The 24,727-nt window shown below is 37.9% G+C and overlaps 1 protein-coding gene across 3 annotated transcripts in view; it reads right to left on the reverse strand.

The window, feature by feature from the left end:
- Nucleotides 1–24,727, reverse strand: part of Crppa (CDP-L-ribitol pyrophosphorylase A) — a 279,755-nt gene that overhangs the window by 128,415 nt on the left and 126,613 nt on the right. For 2 of the 3 annotated variants that reach the window (XM_055624283.1, XM_055624290.1), the window contains exons 7-8: nt 22,496–22,588; nt 21,960–22,052 (exon numbers count right to left, since the gene is read on the reverse strand). The exons of the other annotated variant lie outside the window; for it this stretch is intronic. In XM_055624283.1, the coding sequence (XP_055480258.1) occupies nt 21,960–22,052; nt 22,496–22,588 (186 nt within the window). The remainder of the gene's footprint in view (nt 1–21,959; nt 22,053–22,495; nt 22,589–24,727) is intronic. 3 annotated transcript variants of the gene reach the window in all.

Here is a 24,727-nt window from a genome sequence, read left to right on the forward strand (position 1 = left end):
CACGGGGGTGGGGGGAGAACAGTGTTCCACCACAGTCTTATTTACTCTCCTTGGAAAGGGAGGGTGAGGGCACAGTTGAAGAGAGGTCACACAGGGGTCTGCTATAGCCCTGAGGATGAGACTGGAGGATTGGATTCAGGGGAACAGAAGGAAAGGGGAAGATCTACAGACAGAGATCTGCTCCCCAGGTAGTAGTGTCTGTGGATAGCGGAATACTTGTTGGAGCTGGGGCAAAAATAAAGCAACAAGGGGGGAGACGGATGTAGGCTGGGAAAAGTTCTGTGGGATCCGCAGGAGATGTGGGCATCAAGGGAGGGAGGCTGCAACAAGGGTTCTGTTGCAGAGATGGTGATGAGACTGGGTGTCTGGAGTTGGAGGAGAGAAGGGACTAGTGAAGGTCTTCAGTGGCCTGCTCAGCTAGCATGTGTATTCATGCCTGCTGGTGTGGGAGGCTAGGAAAATGGGATGATTTGAGGAAGGAAGGTTGTGAGAGAAGATCTTCCTGATCCATTGGAGATGGGGTTACAGAGGAAAGGGGGACTGCAGCAGGTTTTCTGCTACGAGCTGGGGATTAGACTGGGAGAACTAGGTATGGAGGAGCAAAAGGAGAAGCATGGATCTGGTGTCTGCAGATCAACTTATTGCCCTCGCAGGTGTAGCCCTTTGGTTAGCAGAGGTTGCCTTCTGGGGTTGCTGATACAGCAATTCGAGGAGAGTTAGAAGGGGAAGATCTGCGGGATTCACAGGACATGGGACTGGGGGGGCAGGTAAAACTTCCGCAGGTGTTGTTGCAGAGCTCAGAATGCCACTGGGGTAAGAGAAACTGCAGCAACTTTTCTGCTGCAGCAGCGGGGACTAGACTGGAGAGCGTGGATCTGGAGATGCAGAAGCAGGTGTGGGACTACTACAGTCTACAGATTTCCCTGCCAGGAGTGGGCCCTCCATAGTTTGCTTTGTAGTAAGTAGGTCCTTTGTTCTTCTGGCTGTCATGCTTTCTGACTGAGAGGTGTCTCTGGAGGTTATTTTCATTATTTGGGTTTGATTTCTTGAGTATCTATCATCGCTTTTGCTTTGGGCCTCCACGAGCACCAGGCACACATGTGGCATACAGATTTGAATTCAGACAAAACACCTGTACACTTTAGAAAAAATCTTGGGGATGGAGAGATAGTGCATTGGTTAATAGGACTTTTAGTTCTTGCAGAACCTTTAGGTTGGGTTCCCAGCAACTCCATCATGGCTCACAACCATCTGTAACTCCAGGAAATCCAGGTCCCTCTTTTGACGTCCATGGATGCCAAGTACAAATATGGCATACATACATACATACATATAATATATATATATATGCAAAACACTCATACAAGTAAAATAAATAATAAAGCTGAAATTTTAAGTTTTTGATTTGTGATTACTAATCATGAAGAGTACACGAAGCATAACAGGTAATGGCAACTTAAATCACAGGAAGAATTCAAAGTGTAAGCATCCCGCAGTTTGAGTTTTTGATGACACAACACACATTTTTATATTGCACATCCCTTACATGACTATAGGTATCACTTCTGTCACCACCTTTATGCTGAAATCAAGTAAGCTACAAAACACTGTCCATTTACAACTCAGCTGCACACAGTCCCAAGGCACAAGGGAAAGGGCAGGAATACGTTTAAATCCCTTGTTGCTGTGTAACAAGATTGATTTCCAGTTTAATTCCCATTGACTCCATCTTCCCATCTGATACTTTGTGAGCACAGCCTTTAGGGCACTCACTGCTGCCACATTCAAGCCCTCATGGGAACTGCCTACTAAACTCTACTCAATTTTTTTTTCATTTTTTTAATTAATTAGTTAATTTTACATCTCAGTCATAGGCTTCTCCTTTCTCTCCTCCCAGTTCCTCCCACATCCCCCTCCTCTATTCCTTAGAAAAGGGGAGCTCCCCTACCCAGACACCCCAACTCCTCTATTCACAAGAGGACTGAGTTGATCTTCCTTCCCTGAGGTCTTGTAGGGAAGTCCCATATAGAGGAAGTGATCAAAAATCAGGCAACATAATTCATGTCAGAGATATCCCCCATTCCCCTAACTAGTGGGCCGACATGAAGCCTGAGATGCCCATGGGCTCCTCATAAGTAGAGGACCTAGGTCCAGACCATACATTGTCCTTGGCTGGTGCTTCAGACTCTGTAGACTCCTCTAGGGCTTGGATGATTGGCTCTGATGGTCTTTTTGTGGAGCTTTGGTCACCTCTAGGTCCATTTATCCTTCCCCCTCTTTCCAGTAGACTCCCTATGCTTCAAACAATGTTTTGCTGTGAGTCTTAGTATCTATTCCAAACTATTGCTGGGTAGAACCTCTAAGAGGTCAACTGTCTACAAGCATATTAGAGTTTCGTTAATAGTGATAGGGTTGGCTTTCTTCCATGGGGTGGATCTCAGGGTTGGGTCCTACATTGGTTGAACATTCCCACAAATTCTAAGCTCTCTTCAGCCCATGACTTCAAACTTTTCCAAATTCCTATGAAACAATCCCAAAAGTTTCTGAATGACATCACTGAATGTAGCAGCTACACCCTCACCTGCTACTACCAATTGTTGGCATTATTTTTCCATCAATTGTGGATGAAAACCCAACACAGGGACTTTACTTGTAGGGGAGAGAGGCTTCTGTCATGTGTGATTATGAAATTTAGCCCACAAGCAGCTGACTTCATCCTTCTGGGTCTTCGCACAGGCAGGACACCAGCGCACACCAGCAGCCTAACTTCTTGCAACTGATCTTAACAACTTTGTGATAAGTTGGCCAACCTTTGAACATGAGCCTCTGAACACGAGCCTTTGAACACGAGCCTTTGAAGGGTACGCGAGATGGAAGCGGCAGTGCACACTGTGGGGCTGCCCTCGCCTGCAGCAAAAGCTTATGTGCTTTGCAGAGCCCTAGACATTCGCACACCAGACAGGGATGACCTGCCAACTCCTCATATTAAAAAAAGGCAATTTCCGACATAGGACTTCAGTTTGAGGATGTTGTAGAATGGAAATTTTCTATTAAATTATTTTTAAGATCCCATTTTTTTCCAATGATATAAGTTTCAATTATATCAAAAAGGACAAGCATTGACATTACTCGTGTGTCTTATGTGTTGAGACAGACTGAGTGTGAAGCCTGTTGAACTGGAGATAATGGCATTTATGACAATCAATTCTCTCCACTGCTGTGAGGATTAAAGGGCATCATTTACTTTTAAAAGAGAATGGCGACTCCTTTCTTTACCCATGTTATGACTAATGTTGACATAATCACGTGAATAATATGCATCAGCAGGTAACATCTTATGGGGAGTCTGAGAGTTACATTAGAGTGCAATGCAATGTAGTTACATTAGGGTCTTCCAAATGGGAAGAGCAAGAAACACAAGATCACCATTGGACTCCATTGCTTTACAGGGCTGAGAACTCCGTCATAAGCATATACACACTGAGTAAGGCAGCCATGGGTGCTGTTCGGTACTCGCTGTCTCAGTACTTTGTTCATTTGTTAGATATGACTCAGCGACATGTGTATGACAATGATCTGGATGTGTCCATTGCTGCCATTCACAAACAAGAGGTCTGCAGTAAGGATGTGGAGGGCTGTGGTCATAAAACTTGCTGTGTTCCACCTCAGCAGTGATTCAAAAACAAGTCAACTTCAGATTCCTATAAAATAAGCCTTCTGGTGCCTGGAAAACTGAATTATATTCTGCTTTTCAAAGGGATCATATGTGAAACTGTTGCAAACATCATTCCAGTCTAAGCATGTTTGCAAACAACAGCCCTTTGCACTGACTCCAATACCTTCCCACACATTCAGCAAAAGCCATTAGGTCACTTCATATTCTTATCCTTGGGCAGGAGCACTTAGGTTCAGGAGTATTCTTGCCATTTTCCTGTCTCTGCTAGAGAATCAATCCGACGTCCACGGTTGCTTTGAGTTTCTGTTTAGTTGACTATTTTTTTCCCATTTTAGTTTTCAGAATATGAAATATTGCAAAAGAAGTAGTTCAAAAAGCATAATTCAGACATATAAGAACTGGTAAAAGTATTGACATATTAAATAATAATATATTTATATCTAATTAATACATGTATATATTATATGTAGTACATATTAAGATTTATATGTAAGATTTTAAAAATATTAAAATTCAAATAATAATGAAGAAATAGATACATCAAACTTGCTATTATGTGAGATCGTAAGTATACTGGGATTATCCCCTGAGCACCCAGCCTTTAAGACAAAAAGATCCTTCTTCAATGATTTCTACCTTGTATCAGTTCTTGGTTTCATGGAACATAAAATTGAAAGCTATACCTCTCTCCCATTTACTATAACACCAATCTTCATTGCCTTGTTTTCATAAGTACTTCTTTCCTTTTTGTTTGTTTGCTTGTTTTGTTTCTTGAGATTGGGGGGGGGGGTGTCTTACTATGTAGCTCTGGCCATCCTGGAACTCTTTGTAGACCACGTTGGTCTCAAACTCACAGATGTGCCTATCGCCACTCCCCAAGTGCTAGAACTAAAGGTGTGCACCCACCACACTTAACTACTTTATGATTCATTATTTCCCCCACTCCATTAAACTTGAGCTGCTGTGGCAGATAAACCACTATGGTTATTCTTACACCACTATTAAGCAGTTTTTTTTCCAAATAATCCAAATTCATCAAGGCAACATTTCCCAAACTCTGGGCCATGACCCCCATGGGGGTGTATATCAGATATCCTACATACCAGATGTTATGTTACAATTCATAACAGTGGCGAAATTATAGTTATCAAGTAGCAACAACATAATTTTATGGCTGGGAGTCAGCAGAACAGAAGGAGCTAAATTAAAGGCTCACAGCACAAGGAAGGATGAGAAACACTGCCTCCAGGATCTCTGTGCTTAATCTAACATGTCCTTCCTGCTGCATTCAGAGCATCAACCGTACATCTGGTCACATCAGTTTTGACCGGACAGAACTGTGAGATGGAGTTTCAAGTTAGGAGCTCGGCTCTTAGCCACATCACGGTAATCCTTCCACATTAGAGCCATACAGCTTTGGTTCTTTCCAGCTCCGGACACTCTTTGTTACTCTCTCGTGAAGCAGTTCCTTGGACACCTCAGAGCTGGACCCTGCTCAGTCTCCAGTCTCTGCAACCTTAACAGACCTCAACAGACTAAACCGTCGATTTCTCAGAAAACCTCAGAGATATTCTAAGCATTAGAAGCTGTATTTCTTCTCATTCCACCTAACACCTGCTCTCAGCTCCTTGTTTGCTCAAATATTTCTTGATTCCTAATCTACCACTTAAAAGGAAAGAACCCTGGAAATCATAAGCTGTTAGCAACATCAGCATTTCTGTAATTATCATGCACACTAAATTAAGTGTTTATTTTAAAATCCTCATTTAAATTTTTTAAAAGATAAATACAATTATATCTGTACTTAAATGAGATAAAATAATTTGGAAATTTACCTAGCATAAAATACCATAACTCCTTTAAATAGAATGACGTTTTGAAAGGAATAAATTTAAAAAGCAAAATGCAAGCATTTCAAAATTTTATCATACAGATGTTTGGTAAATACTATATGAATCTATAACATAAAAATTTAAGTAATAGAGAGAACAGTTCACTGGAAGTGACTACTAGATTTTCTCTAAAATTTACACAGAACTGTAAGAGAAATCAGTAACACAGACTTTATCATTGAGAGATTCATTCTCAACAAACAATGCCCAAGACAAGCATACAAAAATAGCCTGGTATGAAGAAATGATTAATTTTACAATTATTTTCAATAGAGAGGCAGTAGGAAGGTGATGAAAAGTCAAAAAGAAAGATCTAGGATTATCTTAGAAAAGCCACACTGTGGAAATAAGAGAATAAGAATGATGAGAACAAAAGAAACCTAACTCGTAAGTCTTCTTTGTTCCTAAAAGTGGTTTGATACTGGCATTTCCACCACGCATGATAGAACAGGCCTGTAATCCCAGTACTTGGGCAGCAGAGGTATTCAGATCTCTGTGAGGTGGAGGCCAGCCTGGTCTACAGGGCAATTTTCAGGACAGCTATGGCTACACAGAAAACACTGTCTTTAAAAAGCAAGAAAAGAAGAAAGAAAGAAAGAAAGAAAGAAAGAAAGGAAGGAAGGAAGGAAGGAAGGAAGGAAGGAAGGAAGGAAGGAAGGAAGGAAGGAAAGAAAGAAAGAGAAAAGAAAAGAAAAAAGGGAAGGAAGGAGGGAGGGAGGGAAGGAAAAGGCAGCATGCATTGTACCTGACTCATGTTACATGGCTGGTACAATGACAAATGCTTTACATTTTAAATATATACACTGAAGAGCATTAAAATGTGAAATGACTATACCATGCTGCAATTTAGAAATGGAAATTATTTTAAAAAGAAAATCTCCTTCAATGCAAGAAGGGTATAATATTTTATTGCGGACAGAGGCATTTCTGACCTGAAGGTCACAGAAACTAAACAGCTTGGGCAGGTTAAAAAATGCTTAAATTAGTACTCACACCTGGGACATTAACTCCAGGTCCAGAGTGCTTACCAGGCTAGTCACATGAGAATATAATTAACATTCTCATCTAAACAAAAATTAATTCAAATAATGTATGCAATTAAATAACATATGCAAAGTCAGGGCCCATATGTTTATATAGTTTATATTATGTTAATTATTACGTAAGTATAACATACAACTTTAATAATATTCAAAAGGTGTAGTAGTTTTGCAAAGAAACATTAAATTAGGGCTTTATTAAAGCTCATTTCATTATTTAAGTAGACGACAGTAACACAAAAATATCAAGATAGAGAAACTCTCAAGCATATTTTTTGTATGTGGTATATGCGTCTATGAAGAGTAAAATCCATTTACCCACAGTGAATGTTGCAAAGGGCAGACTCTCTCCACAGTTTGGGCAGTTCATTGTTGTAGTATCATTTCTACTCACAAAGAGAAAAGCTGCTAAAGGGAAACTACTACACACATTACACACATTATCTGTTCTTAACCTCTGAGTAGTTTTAAACTAAATTACATACTGAAATGTGAAAACAGAAAGCTAGAGAGCAGATATGCTATAAGTCAAATAAACCTGTTTGCTAAGGTTCATAAATGGCATGGTAACAGCTAACATGTTAAAAACAATTCTTCTACTGAAGCAAGCATAATTTTTTAATGAATGATGAAATCAATTCACTTCTTAGGGCTAACATCAATGCAAGCTCCTTAAGAAAGCACTCCACTTTTGTTTGCCTGGCTTCATGTGCTTTACATGTCAATTTTTCAGACTGATTAACTAGGATCACACTGGCAAAAAGAATTTTCAAGTTGTTTCGCTCAATGAACCAAGATGAATAGCCTACTGGAAATGGAAAAATAATTAGCCACTCCTAAATCTGTCCTTAGTTAGAAAAGATATATTTATAAAAGTTAGAAAATGTCCTCTAGATTCCATTCTGTTTGCATATTCTATTAGACCACTGCTGTTCCTGGAAACAAATATCCCATCCTTTAAAAGGATTAACAGTAGGAAGGCATTTCTACAAGAATCCTTTCTTTGTACACCACCAGTTACATGTTTATCACAATCAATCTTCGTCAGCTTCTATCTCACAACATAAACTTTCATTCACCATTTAGCCATAAGCAAAACTCTAAGATTATAGCAACACAGAGGATTCTCTTTATTCAATAAGAATGACTTAGCATTCCTCATCTTTGTGTTAGAAATTAATTCCTTTATTACGGAAGTTGTAAAAGGCTCCAAAGGTATTCTTTAACCAGTATTTATCTGGGTTTTATTATTGACTTAGGCAGGAAATACCTGAGACTTACTGTATTAGCACAAGAAAAGAATTTGTAAAACTTGTACAAGTAATTCCATTTGTGCTGAAGTGGTATGCAGGCAAGAAAGAGAAATCCAATACATTTAAATGAAAATCATAAATGCTTAACATGGAACACAAAGGAAACATTTCAAAAAGAGAAGCAGACGTGTTCATGGAACTACAAAAGCAATACAACTGAGATTGCACAAGAGGTAGGAGTAAGGGCTCCCAAAGGCCAGCCCATGGCTGACTCCCTGACTGCAGCAATCATCGCAAACAAGAACAAGTAATCAAGAGACCAGAAGCAGACAGACTGAAACATAGGCCACAGTAGAGACAATGAGAGGTAAAGCCGTCTTCTTTACTTGTTGAGTAAGAACTTATATCTTGAAAATGCATTACTTCAGACTAGGAAGGACAGGGTTAATAGTAGAAAATGTACTAAGTAAGCAGTTAAGTAAAAGGTGAAAATTTTAAAAAGAAAAAGATCTGTCTAGAATCTGGTTGGAAATCTAACAAGATCGTGTATTTTTATAACTTAAATTCAAGAAAGGCCACATGACTGTGAAGCTAAAATAAGAAGCCATTATACTTAAAAGAAGGCTCTGCCCTCTTTTCCAGTTGACATTTGTTCTTTATTAGGCAGGAACATTGGATACATCTATGTGTATATGTGTATATTTTTAATCTTTTTCCATTATTTAACACATTCATGAAAGCATCAAAGTAACAAGTGTATATTTTGTAACGCATACTGGCTTGACTCTGCTCCTGGTGCTGCCGCTGTGGGCTGTGGAACCTTCTGGAAACAATTTCCATCTCTGTGACCAGTTCCTCACATGTAAAGTATCAATTGTCAATGGCAGATGGTTTTCTGGACTTTTTAAAATTATTACATTATTTGCTGACATGTTCAAATATTAAATATTTAGAACTATTTTAAAGGCCACATACTCTGATCTGTTCTATCTAAAAAACTACTTCCTACAAAAAAAAAATTAAACTAGGTTTAATGCCTTTGAAGGTTAAATTATGTTTTACAACACTAAAATTCCACCTAATACTTTATAATTTTTTTTGCAAGCGTGAACACACAAAGTTTCCCACCTCTTATAACACTAATAATTAAACTGTGGAAACTGTCAGTGAAAGTGGAGCTCCTGTATGAGACAGAACTACAGTAAATTATTTTTCTATTAGAGAAATAAACACAGATTGTACTAAGTAGTATTGGAACACGTGCTCTACTTCGCAAGCTTGAACTCCCATTCACAAATGTGTCGAATACCTTTCCAGAATTTTAAGAGCTAACCATCAATTTGGTGCTTAAGTGAGTCATTCCTGCATACTAAAGAATTAAGCTTTAAATCACATTCTGTCTGGGCTGGAGAGACAGCTCAGCTGTTAAAGGCTAGGCTCACAACCAAAATCATAAGCTGTCCACTATTTAAACGATGTTTTGTGGAAATACAGCCTGGTAAGATAGAATTCCTATTGAGCTTTTTGGACAAATATGTGAAATGTGAGGGTTTTACAAGATCATTTTTATATAATCTTGACTAGAATACAGATATTGGTAGTACTGCCTCCTAAAATCTCTTTTCTTCACTGCCCAGAAAAAATCAATAGCTCTTTGACCATAAGCCTCCACCTCAGTTCTCAGTCTTAGTCTCTTTGATTCTTGTTTCCTTTAAATAGAGTCAATAATTTCCAGGGTATTTTAAATATTGAATTTACTTTTTATGAAATTACTTTTGATCTTTTCAAATGCTATGTTTCTAAATATATGTCTGCTGTTATTGACATAGTAAACAAAAACAAAACAAGAAAATAAAGACAGAAAACTATGTGTGTCCCATGTTCATAGTTTTATATAAGAACACTGTGAAAAGAACTTTCAGAAAACCCTCCAACAAGAAATAATCTGATGAAGGAAGTCAAATCCATGTGGTCCTCAACTTAGACTATCCATTTGGAACATTCCTCTTCTACAAGGTTGTGGCAGCAATCTTCACTTAACAATCCAACATTGAATTTTGATCTTCTTGACTGATGTTAACATACTCGCTATGATACTAAGCAATTGAGTGTCAGTGTCCTGTTAGCTACACTGTCATGAGAGAAAAGCAATCATATACTCCACAGTGTGAGTCACTAAACTACAGTGTTGTGCAGGTCACAAACGTCAATTGTATTTTTAACATAAGATGGGCTTCTCAGAATGTATAATAGACCAACAGTAGTAAGTTGCAGAGCATTTTTATCATATAGTCTAAGAAGACACAAAGAACAGCATTTCACTCAGGAAAAAGAAAACTGGCTACCTTATAGGCTAAACTAAGCAATATAAACTATCTTATTTGAAGAAATAAAATAGCCAGTGTAATAAACAATGACCTTTGTTCATAAACAAGATGATGGCCAAAAGTAAAGGGAAAATACAAAGAGATCTCCACAAAGAAGAACTATAACCACCCCCACAAGGACAATGTTCTCCCTATTCCCCATTAACAGAAGGAGGAGATGCAACAGGAACTGGATACATCACAGGTCATGGGCCAAGTGATGCAGGAACAGTCCTGGCTGTGAAAATGTAGGCTGAGGTGTGACTCAGGAACCTGAAGCTACAGATTCCTTACAGGCACCAAGAAGAGGACACAAAACTGCCAGGCAAAGGACAGCACAGGAACTGAGAAGTATAATGTCGAGCGAGGTAGTGGCTGTGCCAGGACCGTGTAATTAACGCATTGTGATGGTTGGATAGAAAATGGCCCCCATGGGCCTCATAGGGAGTGGCACTCTTAGGAGGTGTGGTCCTGTTGGAGTAGGTGTGGCTTTGTTGGAGGAAGTGTGTCACTGGGGGCAGGCTTTGAGATCTCAGAAACACAAGTCAGCCCTAGCGGCTCACTGTCTCTTTCTGCTGCCTGCAGGTCCAGATGTAAAACTCTCAGCTACCTCTCCAGCACCATGTCTGCCTGCATGCCATCATTCTTTCCGCCATGACACTACTAGAGTAAACCTCTAACTGTGAGCCAGCCCCAATTAAATGTTTTTGTTGTGGATATAAACATGTTTTTTGTTTTAATCCCAGGTGTGGGGATGTGGGGCTGATTCAGATGGTCCATAACAGCAGACTATTTGTCTCATGTAGGCTCTGAGAGGAGCTCTTTAGTAGCTGCAGGTAGTTTAAGTCTGAGAAATCTAGAGAGAGAATAAATGCCAGAGCGCAGAGTATGTGGAGCTCTGAGAACGAACAAGGTTGCTGCTGCTTTCCCACTGCTCTTCATTGCTGTTGTTGCAGAGAGAAAGTTGGAGAATTCCTGAAACAAGGATTGGACTGATTCCAAGGAACCTGATGACCCTAACCAGCAGGAAGCAGGTAAAAGAACTGTGTCTCCTTTCCCACTAACCCTTTCTCTCTCCTACCTGGTGTTGGGGTGTTGAAAGAGGTAGGGGTGGAGTAGGGAAGAAAAGATATGAAAAATGCAAATAAAAGAGTTTTTAAAAAGTACAGTTTATAAGATCTGTTGTGGTCTGACAGACAGTGGTGGTGCTCTCCTTTATTCCCAGCACTTGGGAGGCAGAGGGAAGCAGATCTCTGTGAGTTCAAGACCAGTTTGGTGTGCAGAGTGAGTTCCAGAACAGTCAGGGATATGCAGAGAAACCCTGTCTCCAAACAAGCAAACAAGGAGTTGCCATGGTCATGTCTTTTCACAGCAATAAAATCCTAACATACATGCTCCTTATCATAAACTATATGGAGACCATAAGAGTGAACAATAACAGAAGACAAGGCCAGGATAGGACAAACATCTCTAGATGAAAAAGTAAAGGCCTATGGGGTCACATTAGTACCCAACCTTCATCTATATAATCACCCAACACAAGCAGAACAATAATGGGTAGAAATTAACTCAAATCAACATTTCCTGATGACTTCTGGGGAAAATCCAGGACAGTCCTGACGCCTGTTGAAAGCTGAAGAAAACTCAACTCCAAAGTACTTTGTTTGAACTCCACTGTTCTCTAAGAGGACCAGAGTTTTTTTTCCCAACACACACATCAGCTCACAACTACCTGAAACTCCATATTCTAAGGGATCCAAAGCTTTGTACCTCCTAAGGCACTTAACACACATATTCACACACACATTCTCACACACACACACATACACACACACACACAAAATACACATAATTAAAAATAAAATAAATATTTAATAAATCAAGAGGATGTAAATAAACTTCTAAATAAAAAACATAAAAGTACATCTAACGGAATAAAAAAGATAAAGGATATGAAAAGGAACCCCATAAAGAGATTGAAATACTAAAAATCAATTGAAATTTTAGAAATGAAAAATTCTTTGAGTCTTAAAAATAAAAGACCCTTAGTAGAAAACTTTCCCAATACAATATATCAGAAAAGGACAGGCATATGGGACATCTTTAAAAGGCAAGATTTATAGATCATGAGACTAGAAGGAGAAAAACTCCAGGGAAAAGCTATCCATACTAATCAATAAAATTCACAGTAGAAAAATTTCAAATCTAGCTTGAAAGATAATCATGTATATTCAAGAGGCACAAATAAGATCAGAGAAGTACCTCTCCATAATATAGTCTAAGACCCTAAACATGGAGACAAAATAAACGTACTGAAATTTGCAAGATGGATAGACAAAGCTATAAATAAAATCAAGCTCATCAGAATTACAGCAGACTTCTCAAACAAAACTCTAACATCAGGAATTAGTTTAGAATTCAAAGCTGTAAAGACAATAGTTGCTAACCTTTATTACTATCTATACCAAACTATTGATCACAATTGTCAGAGAATAAACCTTTTCCTGATAAACACAAGCTAAAAGAATTCATTACTATTAAGCCAGTGCCACAGAAGACTCTAGAAAAAATGCACTTAAGAGAAATATAAACACATGTATAATACTATAGGAAAGAATAAAATAGACTAGAAGAGTTAAATATGTAAATCAGAAAAAGAAAATATTTAACATTACAAAATCAACAAGTGATAGGAAAACATACCTTTCAATGAAAACTCTTGAATGCTAATTGTCTCAATTTTCTAATAAAAAGACACAAACTAGCAGATTGATGTTAAAAACAGTATCTACTTAGTTGTTGTTTAGAAGAAAGTGTTGAGGGCCGTACAGAGGAACAGCAAAACCGCTTTAGAGCTCCTGGAATGAGGCCACTGGTTAGTGCCTCAGAGAGGAAGATCCCCAAGGACTACATGTTCTGAGGACTTTATGCTGTTATGGAGATTGCTCTACTTGTTGCCTTTGTGATCACCACATCCCTCATAATATATGAGCTGTATGAAATCCCCAAGGGGGCTTCCAGCCCCTCTCTGGGCAGTATCACTGGCACTCACAGTAACAGTGCTTGATCATTTTCTGGCAATGCTGCTGGAGCAGATTAATAATTCAACCACCACACTTTACAAAGAATTTGAAAAAATGGTTTGTAAAGTTAGCTAAGATGTTTTTGTCAGTGGCTCTGATGTAGAAAATCTTGAGGAACCGTTTGAAGTTCAGAGAGGCACAGTGTTTGTAGATGGGCTAGGGAAACTTTCAGGTCAGGGGGCAAGAACTGTATCAGCTCAGTTAGCACTGGCTTCTGTGACTCTCACCGAAGATGGACTGATAGGCAGATGAGGATTAATTTCTTGTACCCGTTTTTTTTTTTCCTGAGCTTCCTGATATGAATAAATAAAAATTGTTAATGTGTAGATGTGCACCTTGAGGATTTAAAGTAGAAACAGCTGATTGTTTTTATATAAAAGTTTAGATTTGTGGTTTTTTTTAGAATTTTATGTTACTTTTCAAAATAATGGCTTCTTTCTTTGTAAACACAAGTTGTAGCAAGCCAGTAAAATAAAAACTAGCTGAAAAAATCACCTTGCTTGCTTACCCATTATAAGTTGCTTAGTTACAAATGTATGTGGGTTGTTGGGAATAATTTGGTTTTCACCAATAATAAGTGAAACATTTAATCATGTGAGGGTATTGGGGAACATTTTTTTCTACACATACTCATTGTAATCATTCACTTAAACAAAAATTGAATGTAACCACATTGTGATTTCTGTAATGCTTGAAAGATTTTGCTAAGATATATAAGTTGTGGGAGAAAAAACATAAGTTGTTGGAGCTTACTCATTTGATCCAATACATATATGTGTACATGTGTATATGTGGAAAATGGTTGAAGCTTGCTCTTTGGAATTTGCTGCATCCATCCAATGTGCAAATGTACACATTTATGTATGTATGTATGTATGTGTATGTTGAAGATTGTTGGAACTTGTGGAGCTTGTCTTGCTTCATATATCGTGTGTGTGTGTGTGTGTGTGTGTGTGTTTGTGTGTGTAATTTACAGAACTTGAAAGAACAATTCTCAATTTCATATGGAAAAACAAAAAACTCAGAATTGCTAAAACAATCCAGTATAATAACAGATCTTCTGAGGTATCTCCTTTTCTCTATCCAATAACTACCATCAGTAGCAGTCCGCATTGGTTACAATTAGTTCTGGCCTGGAGAATCAAGCTTCTTCCCCTCAGGAAAAAAGTTGTTTAAAGCAGTACTGGCCCCACTCACTGACTATGACATGCTCAGATTACCCTGTGGTGTCAAAACCCACCTTACACAAGAAATATACCTTGTCTAAAACACTTACTTATGATAGAATGCAAATGGCATACCAACACAAACACATGCAAAGAATGAGCAGGAGTCACTGTTTTAATATCTGACAAAATGGCAATCTTAGAAAAGATATCAAAGGTCACTTCATAAGGTTAAGGGAACAGAAGACAGGGCTCAGTGGTTAAGAGCACTGGCTGCTCTTCCAAAAGTCCTGAGTTAAATTCCCAGCAACCACATGGTGGCTCATAACAATCTGATGCCTTCTTTGGGCATGCAGACATACATGCAAATAAAGCACTCATACATAAATATACAAATCTTAAAAATAAGATTAAGGAAATAATCCATCAAGAAGGTACAATGACTCTAAATATATATGCAGCATACCTGGCCATAAACCATTTGATGAAACAAAAATTTCTAGATATGAAGACATAATTAACTGCAACACAGTAATGTTGAGTTGGTGAGTGACTTTAATAGCCCAATCTCATTAACAGATAGGTCATTCCAAAATGAAGCAAGTAAAAAAGCATCTTAATTAAATGACATCTAGATCAAATGGACCTGACAAATATCAACAGATCATTCTATGTAAATACTATAGAATACACAATCTTGTTAATATCTCATCCAACTTTCTCTAAAATAGATTATATAATATAACACAAGACAAGTTTTAGCAAAGATAGGACACTCATAACAATTTAATATAGACTACCTGATTACAATGAAGTAAAATTAGAGACCAATAGTGAGAGAAATCAACAACAGAAAATTGCAAACTCACTATATAGTATTGAGTGATGAGTGGATCATCAAGGAAAACAAGACAAAATTGAAAATGATTTAAAGCAGATGAAATCAAAAGCATTGCATATCAAAACTTGTTACGTACACTGAAAACAGCCCTTAAAATGCTAAAAGTACCTATGTTGACAAGTAAGACATAGACTAAGGGTTTAAAATATCTGACAAAATGGCAGTCTAGAAAAGATAAGAAGCCAAATTCTAAGTTAGCACATGAAAGAAATAATAAAGATTATGGCATAAATTAGCAAAATGGAAATAAAACAATACAAATAATCAATTAACTAGAATTTTTGAAATACTAAAAAGAAAAAAAAAAAAAACCCGTAGCCAAACTACCCAAAAGAAAGAGAAGACCCAAATTAATTAACTTAGAGAAGTAAACATGACAAGAGATACCAATGAAATTCAGAAAATCATGAGGATACACTTGGAAACTAAAATACCATTCAACTGGAAAATGTAAAAGAATTGGATGAATTTCCATACCATGCAGCTTACCAAAAATAAACCAAGATGTTATAAACAATTTAAACAAATCTATAGCAAGCAATGGAATAGAAACTTCAAAAAAAATCTTCAAAAAAATAAAAGTACAGCGCCACATGTATTCACTGCTGAATTCTACCAGATGTGTAAAGAACTAATGCCATGCTTCTCTAACCACTTCACACACTAGAAAGGGGAACAACACAACCACAGGTTTTATGAAGCCAATATTATAGATATCAAAACCAGATAAACACACACCAACGAAAACAAAACTGTATGCCAAGTTCCCATATGAACACAAATGTAAAACTCTCAATAAAATACTTGCAAATCAAACTGAAGAACACGTCAAAAAATCATTCATCTCTCTCAAATTAACTTCAACCCAGAGATGTGAGGACACTTAAATATACAAATCAATAAATATAATACAGCACATAAACTGACATAAGTATAGAAATCACATGAGCATGGCTTTGAGAAAGACCAAGATCCTTTTATTAAAAAAGAGCTTAAGAAATGAGGAAAAGAAAAAATGTACCTCAATAGGGTAATATTGTATAAACAATAACAAATCTACAGTCAATCTTATGCTAAATAGGAAAATCTCAAGGCACTTTCACTATAAAATTCAGAACCAGTGAAGCCTGTTGACTTCCTCAATCTTATTCAAGAGAATGTCCAAGGTTTTAGCAAAGAATTAAGACTAGAAAGAAATAAAAAGAATACAAATGAGAAAGAAAACAGACCACATGATCTCATACATTAAAGACAGTAAAGTTTCTAACAGACAGTTCTTAGAACTAATGAACACTTTCAGCAACAGAATACAAAATTCAGTAGCCTTCATGCATACCAATAATAAATGTTCCGAGAGAAAAATCAAGAAAGGAATTCTAATCAAAACTGCTTCAAAAATAATACCTTGGAATAAACATAACTAAGAAACTGGAAGACCTCTACAATGAAAAGTTTAAAATATAGAAGAAAAACAATCTAAAAAGACACTACAAGATTTCCTATGGTCATGGATTGGCAGAATTAAGATGGTACATATGCTTCATTACTGGAAACATTCTATAAAATTCCAGTGACAGTGAGATTCTTTGTAAAACTGGAAGAAAAAGTAAAATTCATGAGAAAGCATAAAAGACTGAATAGCTAAAGCATTTCTAAGCAGAACAAGTAAAGCTGTAGATAACTTCCACTCCTGGCTCCGAGATATATAGTGTCATAGTAATTTTTAAAGCAGCACAGCACTTGGACAAACACAGACACACAGATGAACGGAGTCAAACAAAGAGCCCAAAAAGAAGTCCACACAGTCCATCAGCCAAAGACACCCAATTGTTGAGAAAGGAAAAAAAATGTGAATAATGGTTTTGGATATATGGAAATGCATACTTACAAGAATATACTGAGATCCCCTCCTCTTGCCTGGAATAGAGCCCCACTCCAAATCCAACAAAGATCTTAATATAAGATGTGAAGTTGTTAGAGGAAAATGCTTCAAAATATAGACACAAGAACTTTCTCAAACATATTCCCCAAAGAATTAAATCAGTCTCAAAAAGACAAATATGATGCTTTTTTTCTCTACTTTGGATCCTAGATTTTGTACAGATGCACAAAATCATACAAATATTTAAGAAATGAGAGGAGAGGCACGACTGCCTGAGAGAGCAAAGAAACTAATAGGAGTTGGGAGGAGTAGGGGCAAAGAGAAGGAGTAGGATGAAAGCTAATTATGTTATATGAAAATATCTTATGAAACAATATTATGTACAATGCATATACACCAACACAAAAAAAACAGAAATAACTGAAAGAATTCAAATATATTCTTACATAATTTTGAGAAATAACTAATTTAACATGTATCTAAGACTTTTCTTGCTGAATTTCATAAACTACCTAAATTTTGAAACCTTTTACATGTACTAATCTGTAACAGAATATTTTCTTTCAGATAGGGAATATTCTCTTGGTGAGGGAGATGCTCATTATCTGACAATGTGTTCCTAAAGGTCATAACTAAAAGATTTATGAAACAACAAATGTCACTCAAAATGCACACAAATTCATGAAAACATGGCACTGTGAACTATTCTACCCAATAATGTTTTTCTACTTTTAATACAAGCATGTTTTAATCAACTAGCCAATATTAACAACAACCTTTGGCTTATTATAAAAGTATGTAGTTAAATATATCAAAATGAAGATTTTTGTCTTGATAAAAGAAATGCTTCCTCTCACCACAGCGGGGTGGGGGTGGGGCCACTTGATTCCACTGGCTGAAACGCCACCAGCTTTTGATAGTGGCTGCACAAGGGAGACTCAGGTGCTTTCACGATTTGACACATGTAATATGACCACACAGCAGAGCTGGCCACAAGATGAGTTATACAACACAAATTGGACCCAATGGGAAAAGAGGAAAAAGGGGGTAGAAAAAAAAAGGTAGAAAGGGATGGGACAATCTAAGGGTGATCAGAAGAGGAGTTAAGAGGATGAGTATATTCAAAAATGCATCATATGGATAGGAATTGAGTATTTTAGCAAGGGTCCTCCCTCTTGATTAGTTTCTTTAGGTGTACAGATTTTAGTAGGTTTATCCTATATTATATGTCTATATGAGTGAGTATATACCGTGTGCGTCTTTCTGCTTCTGGGATAGCTCACTCAGGATGATCTTTTCCAGATCCCACCATTTACCTGCAAATTTCATGATTTCCTTGTTTTTTATTGCTGAGTAATATTCCATTGTGTAGATGTACCACAATTTCTGTATCCATTCCTCCACTGAGGGGCATCTGGGTTGCTTCCAGGTTCTGGCTATAACAAATAAAGCTGCTACAAACATGGTTGAGCAGATGTCCTTATTGTGTACTTGAGCCTCTTTTGGGTATATGCCTAGTGGTATAGCTGAATCTTGAGGAAATGTTATTCCTAGTTGTCTGAGGAAGTGCCAGATTGATTTCCAGAGTGGTTGTACAAGTTTACATTCCCACCAGGAGTGGAGGAGGGTTCCCCTTCCTCCACAACCTCTCCAGCATGTGTTGTCACTTGAGTTTTTCATCTTAGCCATTTTGATGGGTGTAAGGTGAAATCTTAGGGTCGTTTTGATTTGCATTTCCCTGATGACTAAGAATGTTGAACTCAATCCCTATCCAGAAAGGCAAAGAGGCTGGACATCAGAAGAAGAAGAAAAGAGGGAACAAGTCAGGAGCCTGACACAGAGGACCTCTGAAAGGCTCTGCCCTGCAGACTATCAATGCAGATGCTGAGACTTATGGGCAACCTTTGGGCAGAGTGCAGGGAATCTTAGGAAAGAAGTAGGAAACAGTAAGATCTGGAGGACAGGAACTCCACAAGGAGAGCAACAGAACCAAAAAAATCTGAGCACAGGGGTCATTCCTGAGACTGCTATTCCAACCAAGGACTGTGCATGGAGATAACCTAGGACCCCTGCACAGATGTAGCCCATGGCAGTTCAGTATCCAAGTGGGTTCCATTGTAATAGGAACAAGGACTGTCTCTGACATGAACTGATTGGCCTGCTCTTTGATCACCTCCCCCTGAGGGGGAAGCAGCATTACCAGGCCACAGAGGAAGACAATGCAGCCACTCCTGATGAGACCTAATTGACCAGGATCAGAAGAAAGGAAAAGAAGGCCTCCCCTATCAGTGGACTTGGGGAGGGGCATGCATGCAGAGAGTGGAGGAAGGGAGGGATTGGGAAGAGAGGAGGGAGGGAACCACAGGGGGGATACAAAGTGAATAAAGTGTAATTAATAAAGAAAAAAAAGAAAAAAATTAATTTCAATAAAGCTCTCAAGGACATAAAAAAATACATCATATGAAGTTCTCAAATAGTTAACAAAAATATAGGAATCTAATGCAAGCTTATTCCATAAATAAAACTAAATGTTATTATACATTTGAATTTGCCAATGTAAGCCAATATAAAAACAAATAAAGGAAAAAGAAAGATGATGAGCAAATAGATGCCCCAGAACAGTATTTTGAAATCAAGGATTTAATAAAGGATTTTTAGAAAACTAAACTTACCCAAAATGTTTTAGAAAAAGGACTACTTGAAATGAAACCTGTCATAATATACTGTTACACAATATCCACATGATTACATAAAAAGTTAGGAAGAAAACAAGCTTTTTAAAAGAAAATAACAAATTTATTTTATTAAGTTTCTTAGTTCTTTCCAAAATACTTCATTTTTCCTCTTGTCCTTATGTGGAAACTTTGTGCCCTGCTTCAGCTGGATCTTAAAGTAGAATCTGCTTATCCATGCCAGATTATCCTAAATAATAAAATCTCGAGCATTAAAAATATCCTAATTCCTCTGAATTTAATTAATTACATAATAAAGATGTGCCAAATCTAAATTAAAATACAACCCACTATACAAAGAACTCAAGAACATATTCTTTGTTCCTTTCAGTGCATAACTTCCTAAATACTGTCAGCTCAAGCTGATTGTCCTTTTTGATGACCAGGATTTTTCTGTATCTACTTGACAATATGAGAAAACAGGAGCCTCATATTTACTAATCCCAGTACAAACAATTACCCCTTAAAACAACCCAGGACCGATGCAATGGCTCAGTGGATAAAGGTGCCAAGCATGAAGACAGGAGTTCAAATCCCAGGACATAGTGGAGAAGAAAGTTAACTTGCACAAGTTATCCTTTAACCTACATGGGCATAGGAATCTACGCTCATATACATGCTAATTATCCTCCAAGTTAGGAGAAGTATAGATCTAACATTATTGTAAAATTCAATATCATGACTTTAAGTCTAGATAGGTTATATTTTAAAGGTTAAAGGATAATATATATATATGTAGTTTAGGAGTTTATAATATAAACATAAGTATATAAACGTATATATTTTATTGCTGAAATGATATGGTATTAGAGGTCTCTGAAACCTTTCTGTCCACTTTGTTTCCTTCTAACTTAAAATTCTGAAGAATCAATCCAAAAATATGCTTTTGCTTTGATTTTTAATGAGGCTTTCTTTATTTAAATGACTGTAAATTCTGAGACTAGACAAAAAGGCACATGGCCATTTTTATATACAAGCATTCTTTATTCATCACAAATATGTTCTAAAGTTATAAGTTATAGTGAAATACATATTTTTACTTTGGACAAATGGGCTTCAATAGACAGGAAATGTAAAAAGGTTTGCTGGAGCCCGTGCCCCAGTCACCATCCCCGTGCTGGCAGGAGCAACCTGGATTGCCTCATCTCCACGTGCTGCGATCACCCAGGTCTAGTTCGCCCCTTCCTGGCCAAAGTGTAAAGGCTTACAAGGACGGTTCAGTGCTGGCTAAGGAGTGTGTAACAGCTATCTAATTCCATTTGAGGCCACCTGAGGTGAGTCAGCCAAAAGCATGTAAAATTGTAATTATTTCATTCTCTTTCAGACACTTGTGAAATTTTTGACTGATATCTGAAAATTTAGAAGGTTGTCATCTGTGCTGTCATAATCTGCCATGCTATTTAAGTCAAATACTTACAGGAAAAGGAGACTGAAGGTAACTAAGCAGAGACACTTGACCCAAGTATTTTTACAATTTAGCTTAATTAATTAAATAATTAAGTATGTGTATGTTTTACAAAACAAATATACAAATAAACACATCTTTATTTGTATATGAATGTGTAGTGTGTGTGAGGTGTGGTGTGACCAGTCCAGGCTGCTTTTCTTTAGCCACTTACTCATTCTACCTATACTTAATGGCACAGAGAAGCTGCTGCTTCTGCTCTGTTCACAGAACACCCTAAGACCTTACACATTAGCTTAACAACTGGTTAACATGACTATGTATTTTGCTGTGCTGATGAGGATAAAGAAATTGATGGCTAGTGGATTCATCTATTTTTCCAATATCATAGAGCCACATGACCACAGCTACAAAGGTAAAAGTCAGTGGAAAAGTTGGTCTATGAACCCTGAAGTCTTCTGCAGGACACTCTCAATTAAATCCAATCTTTTCCAGATCGAATCATTAGGTTATCAAGAAGAAGCAGAGGTTCAGTGAGAGAAAAACTACATTTATTCACTTACCGAAATAACAACTACAGGATACAAAAGGGGAAGGCTGCTCTCTTCAAGCGTGCTCAGTAGCTTCTGCATTTCATGAAAATCAGAAGACACAACCTCAAGGACAGGAAAATAAGAGAAAGTGAGCAGAAGAAATTACAGAATAGAAGCTGACACATGGGGAGATGAACTTTACATGATACTCAATGTATTTATCAGAATTAACTATTAAGCTACTTTAAAGATGCACATAATTTATACATATTAAGATTTCAGCGATATCCTGGGCTGAACTTATTTCATGTTATCTACTTTATATATGGAAAATTAAAAATACTGTCTATGGAAGTAATACTTGCATCTCAATCTACGATTTGGGTTCAGAAAATAATGCTTTCCTATGTGAAATGGTAAAAACCACAATTTTAAGGCACATAGTAAATAGCACAACTAATCTCTCAAAACCTTCTGTTGCACATGTAGGGGTCCAGAGGCCCATTCTCTCTGACATTGTATGCTTGGGTCTCAAATGCTTCCAAACAGGTCTGTTTGCTACTTACATTCACACAGATGAAACTGTAGCATTGCCCTGTGATGAAGTTCCGAATGTCTCTGCCCCCGTGACCCACGACTGCGGACATGACTGTAACACACTAGGAGAAAAGCCACACCAGAAGACATTAGCCACCGAGCAATCTAGACATATAGACCAACATGGCCATAAGAGGCGTTATGACAAGCCAGCTGATCAGCTCCAAAGGCGTGGAGCCTTGCAGCCTGTAATAAATCCACGCTGAAGCTTACCACCACCACCACAAGAACAACACTGGAACTAATCCATGAACATTATTTTGAAATACAAAGACATAGGCAAACAATTTTGGGGTCCAAGAAAACAGTCGGCAAGGAGCCCGATTTATGTTTTATGAAGAATTTATTACAATGGATTGAAGTTCAGGGGCCAGAGAGAATGGCTGAGCAGGCTGTGGTGGGGGGACTGTAGGGCCTGTTAAACACCACAGTTAAACAGTAGGTTTCATTCTACCTGAAATGACTAAAAGTGAGGAAAACAATAAGAAATTATTACAGTGATGTCTATTAAAGGGAAACCGGAACTGCACTTGGGCAGTAACAACTAGGAACAAAGACATTGGAAAAAATCCTGCCTTCTTTTTATAATTTTTTTTATTAATTACAGTTTATTCACTTTGTTCCTGACATGTGGCTACCTCCCTCATTCCTTCCCAATCTCACCCTCCCTCATCTCCTCCCATTCCCCTCCCCCAGTCCACTGATAGGAGAGGTCCTCCTCCCCTTCTATCTCACCCTAGCCTATCAGGTCTCATAAGGAATGGTTGCATTGTCTTCCTCTGTGGCCTGGCAAGGCTGTTCCCCCCTCAGGGAGGGGTGATCAAAGAGCCAGCCACTGAGTTCAGCTCAGAGATAGTCCCTGTTCCCATTACTAAGAAACCCACTTGAAGACTGAGCTGCCATGGGCTACATCTGTGCAGGGGTTCTAGATTATCTCCATGAATGGTCCTTGGTTGGAGAATCAGTCTCCGAAAAGACCCCTGGGCCCAGAATTTTTGGTTCTGTTGCTCTCATTGTGGAGCTCCTGTCACTTCTAGGTCTTTCTATCTCCCCCTTCTTTCATAAGACTCCCTGAACTCTGCCTAAAATTTGGCTATGTGTCCCAGCATCTGCTTAGATACCCTGCTGGGGAGAGTCTGTCATAGGCCCTCTGTAGTAGGCTCCTGTCCTGTTCCCTTTTTATTCCCTCTTCTGAGGTCCATCCCATTTGCCTTTCTGAATGAAGATTGAGCATCTTACCTAGGGTCCTCCTTCTTGCTTAGTTTCTTAGCTTCTTCAAGTGTACAGATTTTAGCATATTAATCCTATATTATATGGCTAATATCCACTTTTAAGTGGGTGTATATCATGTATGCCTTTCTGCTTCACTCATCATGATCTTTTCTTGTTCCCACCATTTGCCTGCAAATTTCATGATTTTCTTGTTTTTAATTGCTGAGTAGTATTCCATTGTGCAAATGTACCACAATTTCTGCATCCATTCCTCTGTTGAGGGATATCTGGGTTGTTTCCAGCTTCTGGCTATTACAAATAAAGCTGCGACGAACATGGTTGAGCAAATGTCCTTGTTGTATACTTGAGCATATTTTGGATATATGCCTAGGAGTGCTATAGCTGGATCTTGAGGAAGCGCTATTCATAATTTTCTGAGAAAGTGCCAGATTGATTTCCAAAGTGGTTGTACAAGTTTGCATTCCCATCAGCAATGGAGGAGGGTTCCCCTTTCTTTATATCCTCACCAGCAGGTATTTTCACTTGAGTTTTTAATCTTAGCCATTCTGATGGGTGTAAGGTAAAATCTCAGGGTCATTTTGATTTTCATTTCCCTGATGACTAAGCATGTTCAGCATTTCTTTAAGTGTTTCTCTGCCATTTGATATTCCTCTACTGAGAATTCTCCTTTTAGCTCTGTACCCCATTTTTTAATTGGATTACTTGATTTGTTGCTGTTTAACTTCTTGAGTTCTTTATATATTCTGGATATTAGTCTTGTGTCAGATATAGGGTTGGTGAAGACTCTTTCCCAGTCTGTAGGCTGTTGATTTGTTCTGTTGAGAGTGTCCTTTGCTTTACAGAAGCTTTTCAGTTTCATGAGGTCCCATTTATTGATTTTTGATCTTAGAGCTTGTGCTGTTGGTGTTATGTTCACGAGATTGTCTGCTGTGCCAATGAGATCAAGGCTCTTCCCCACTTTTTAGTTT

Source organism: Psammomys obesus, unplaced genomic scaffold, assembly GCF_907164565.1.
Source record: "Psammomys obesus unplaced genomic scaffold, mPsaObe1.curated_primary_1811, whole genome shotgun sequence".
NCBI classification, from domain to species: Eukaryota; Metazoa; Chordata; class Mammalia; order Rodentia; family Muridae; genus Psammomys; species Psammomys obesus.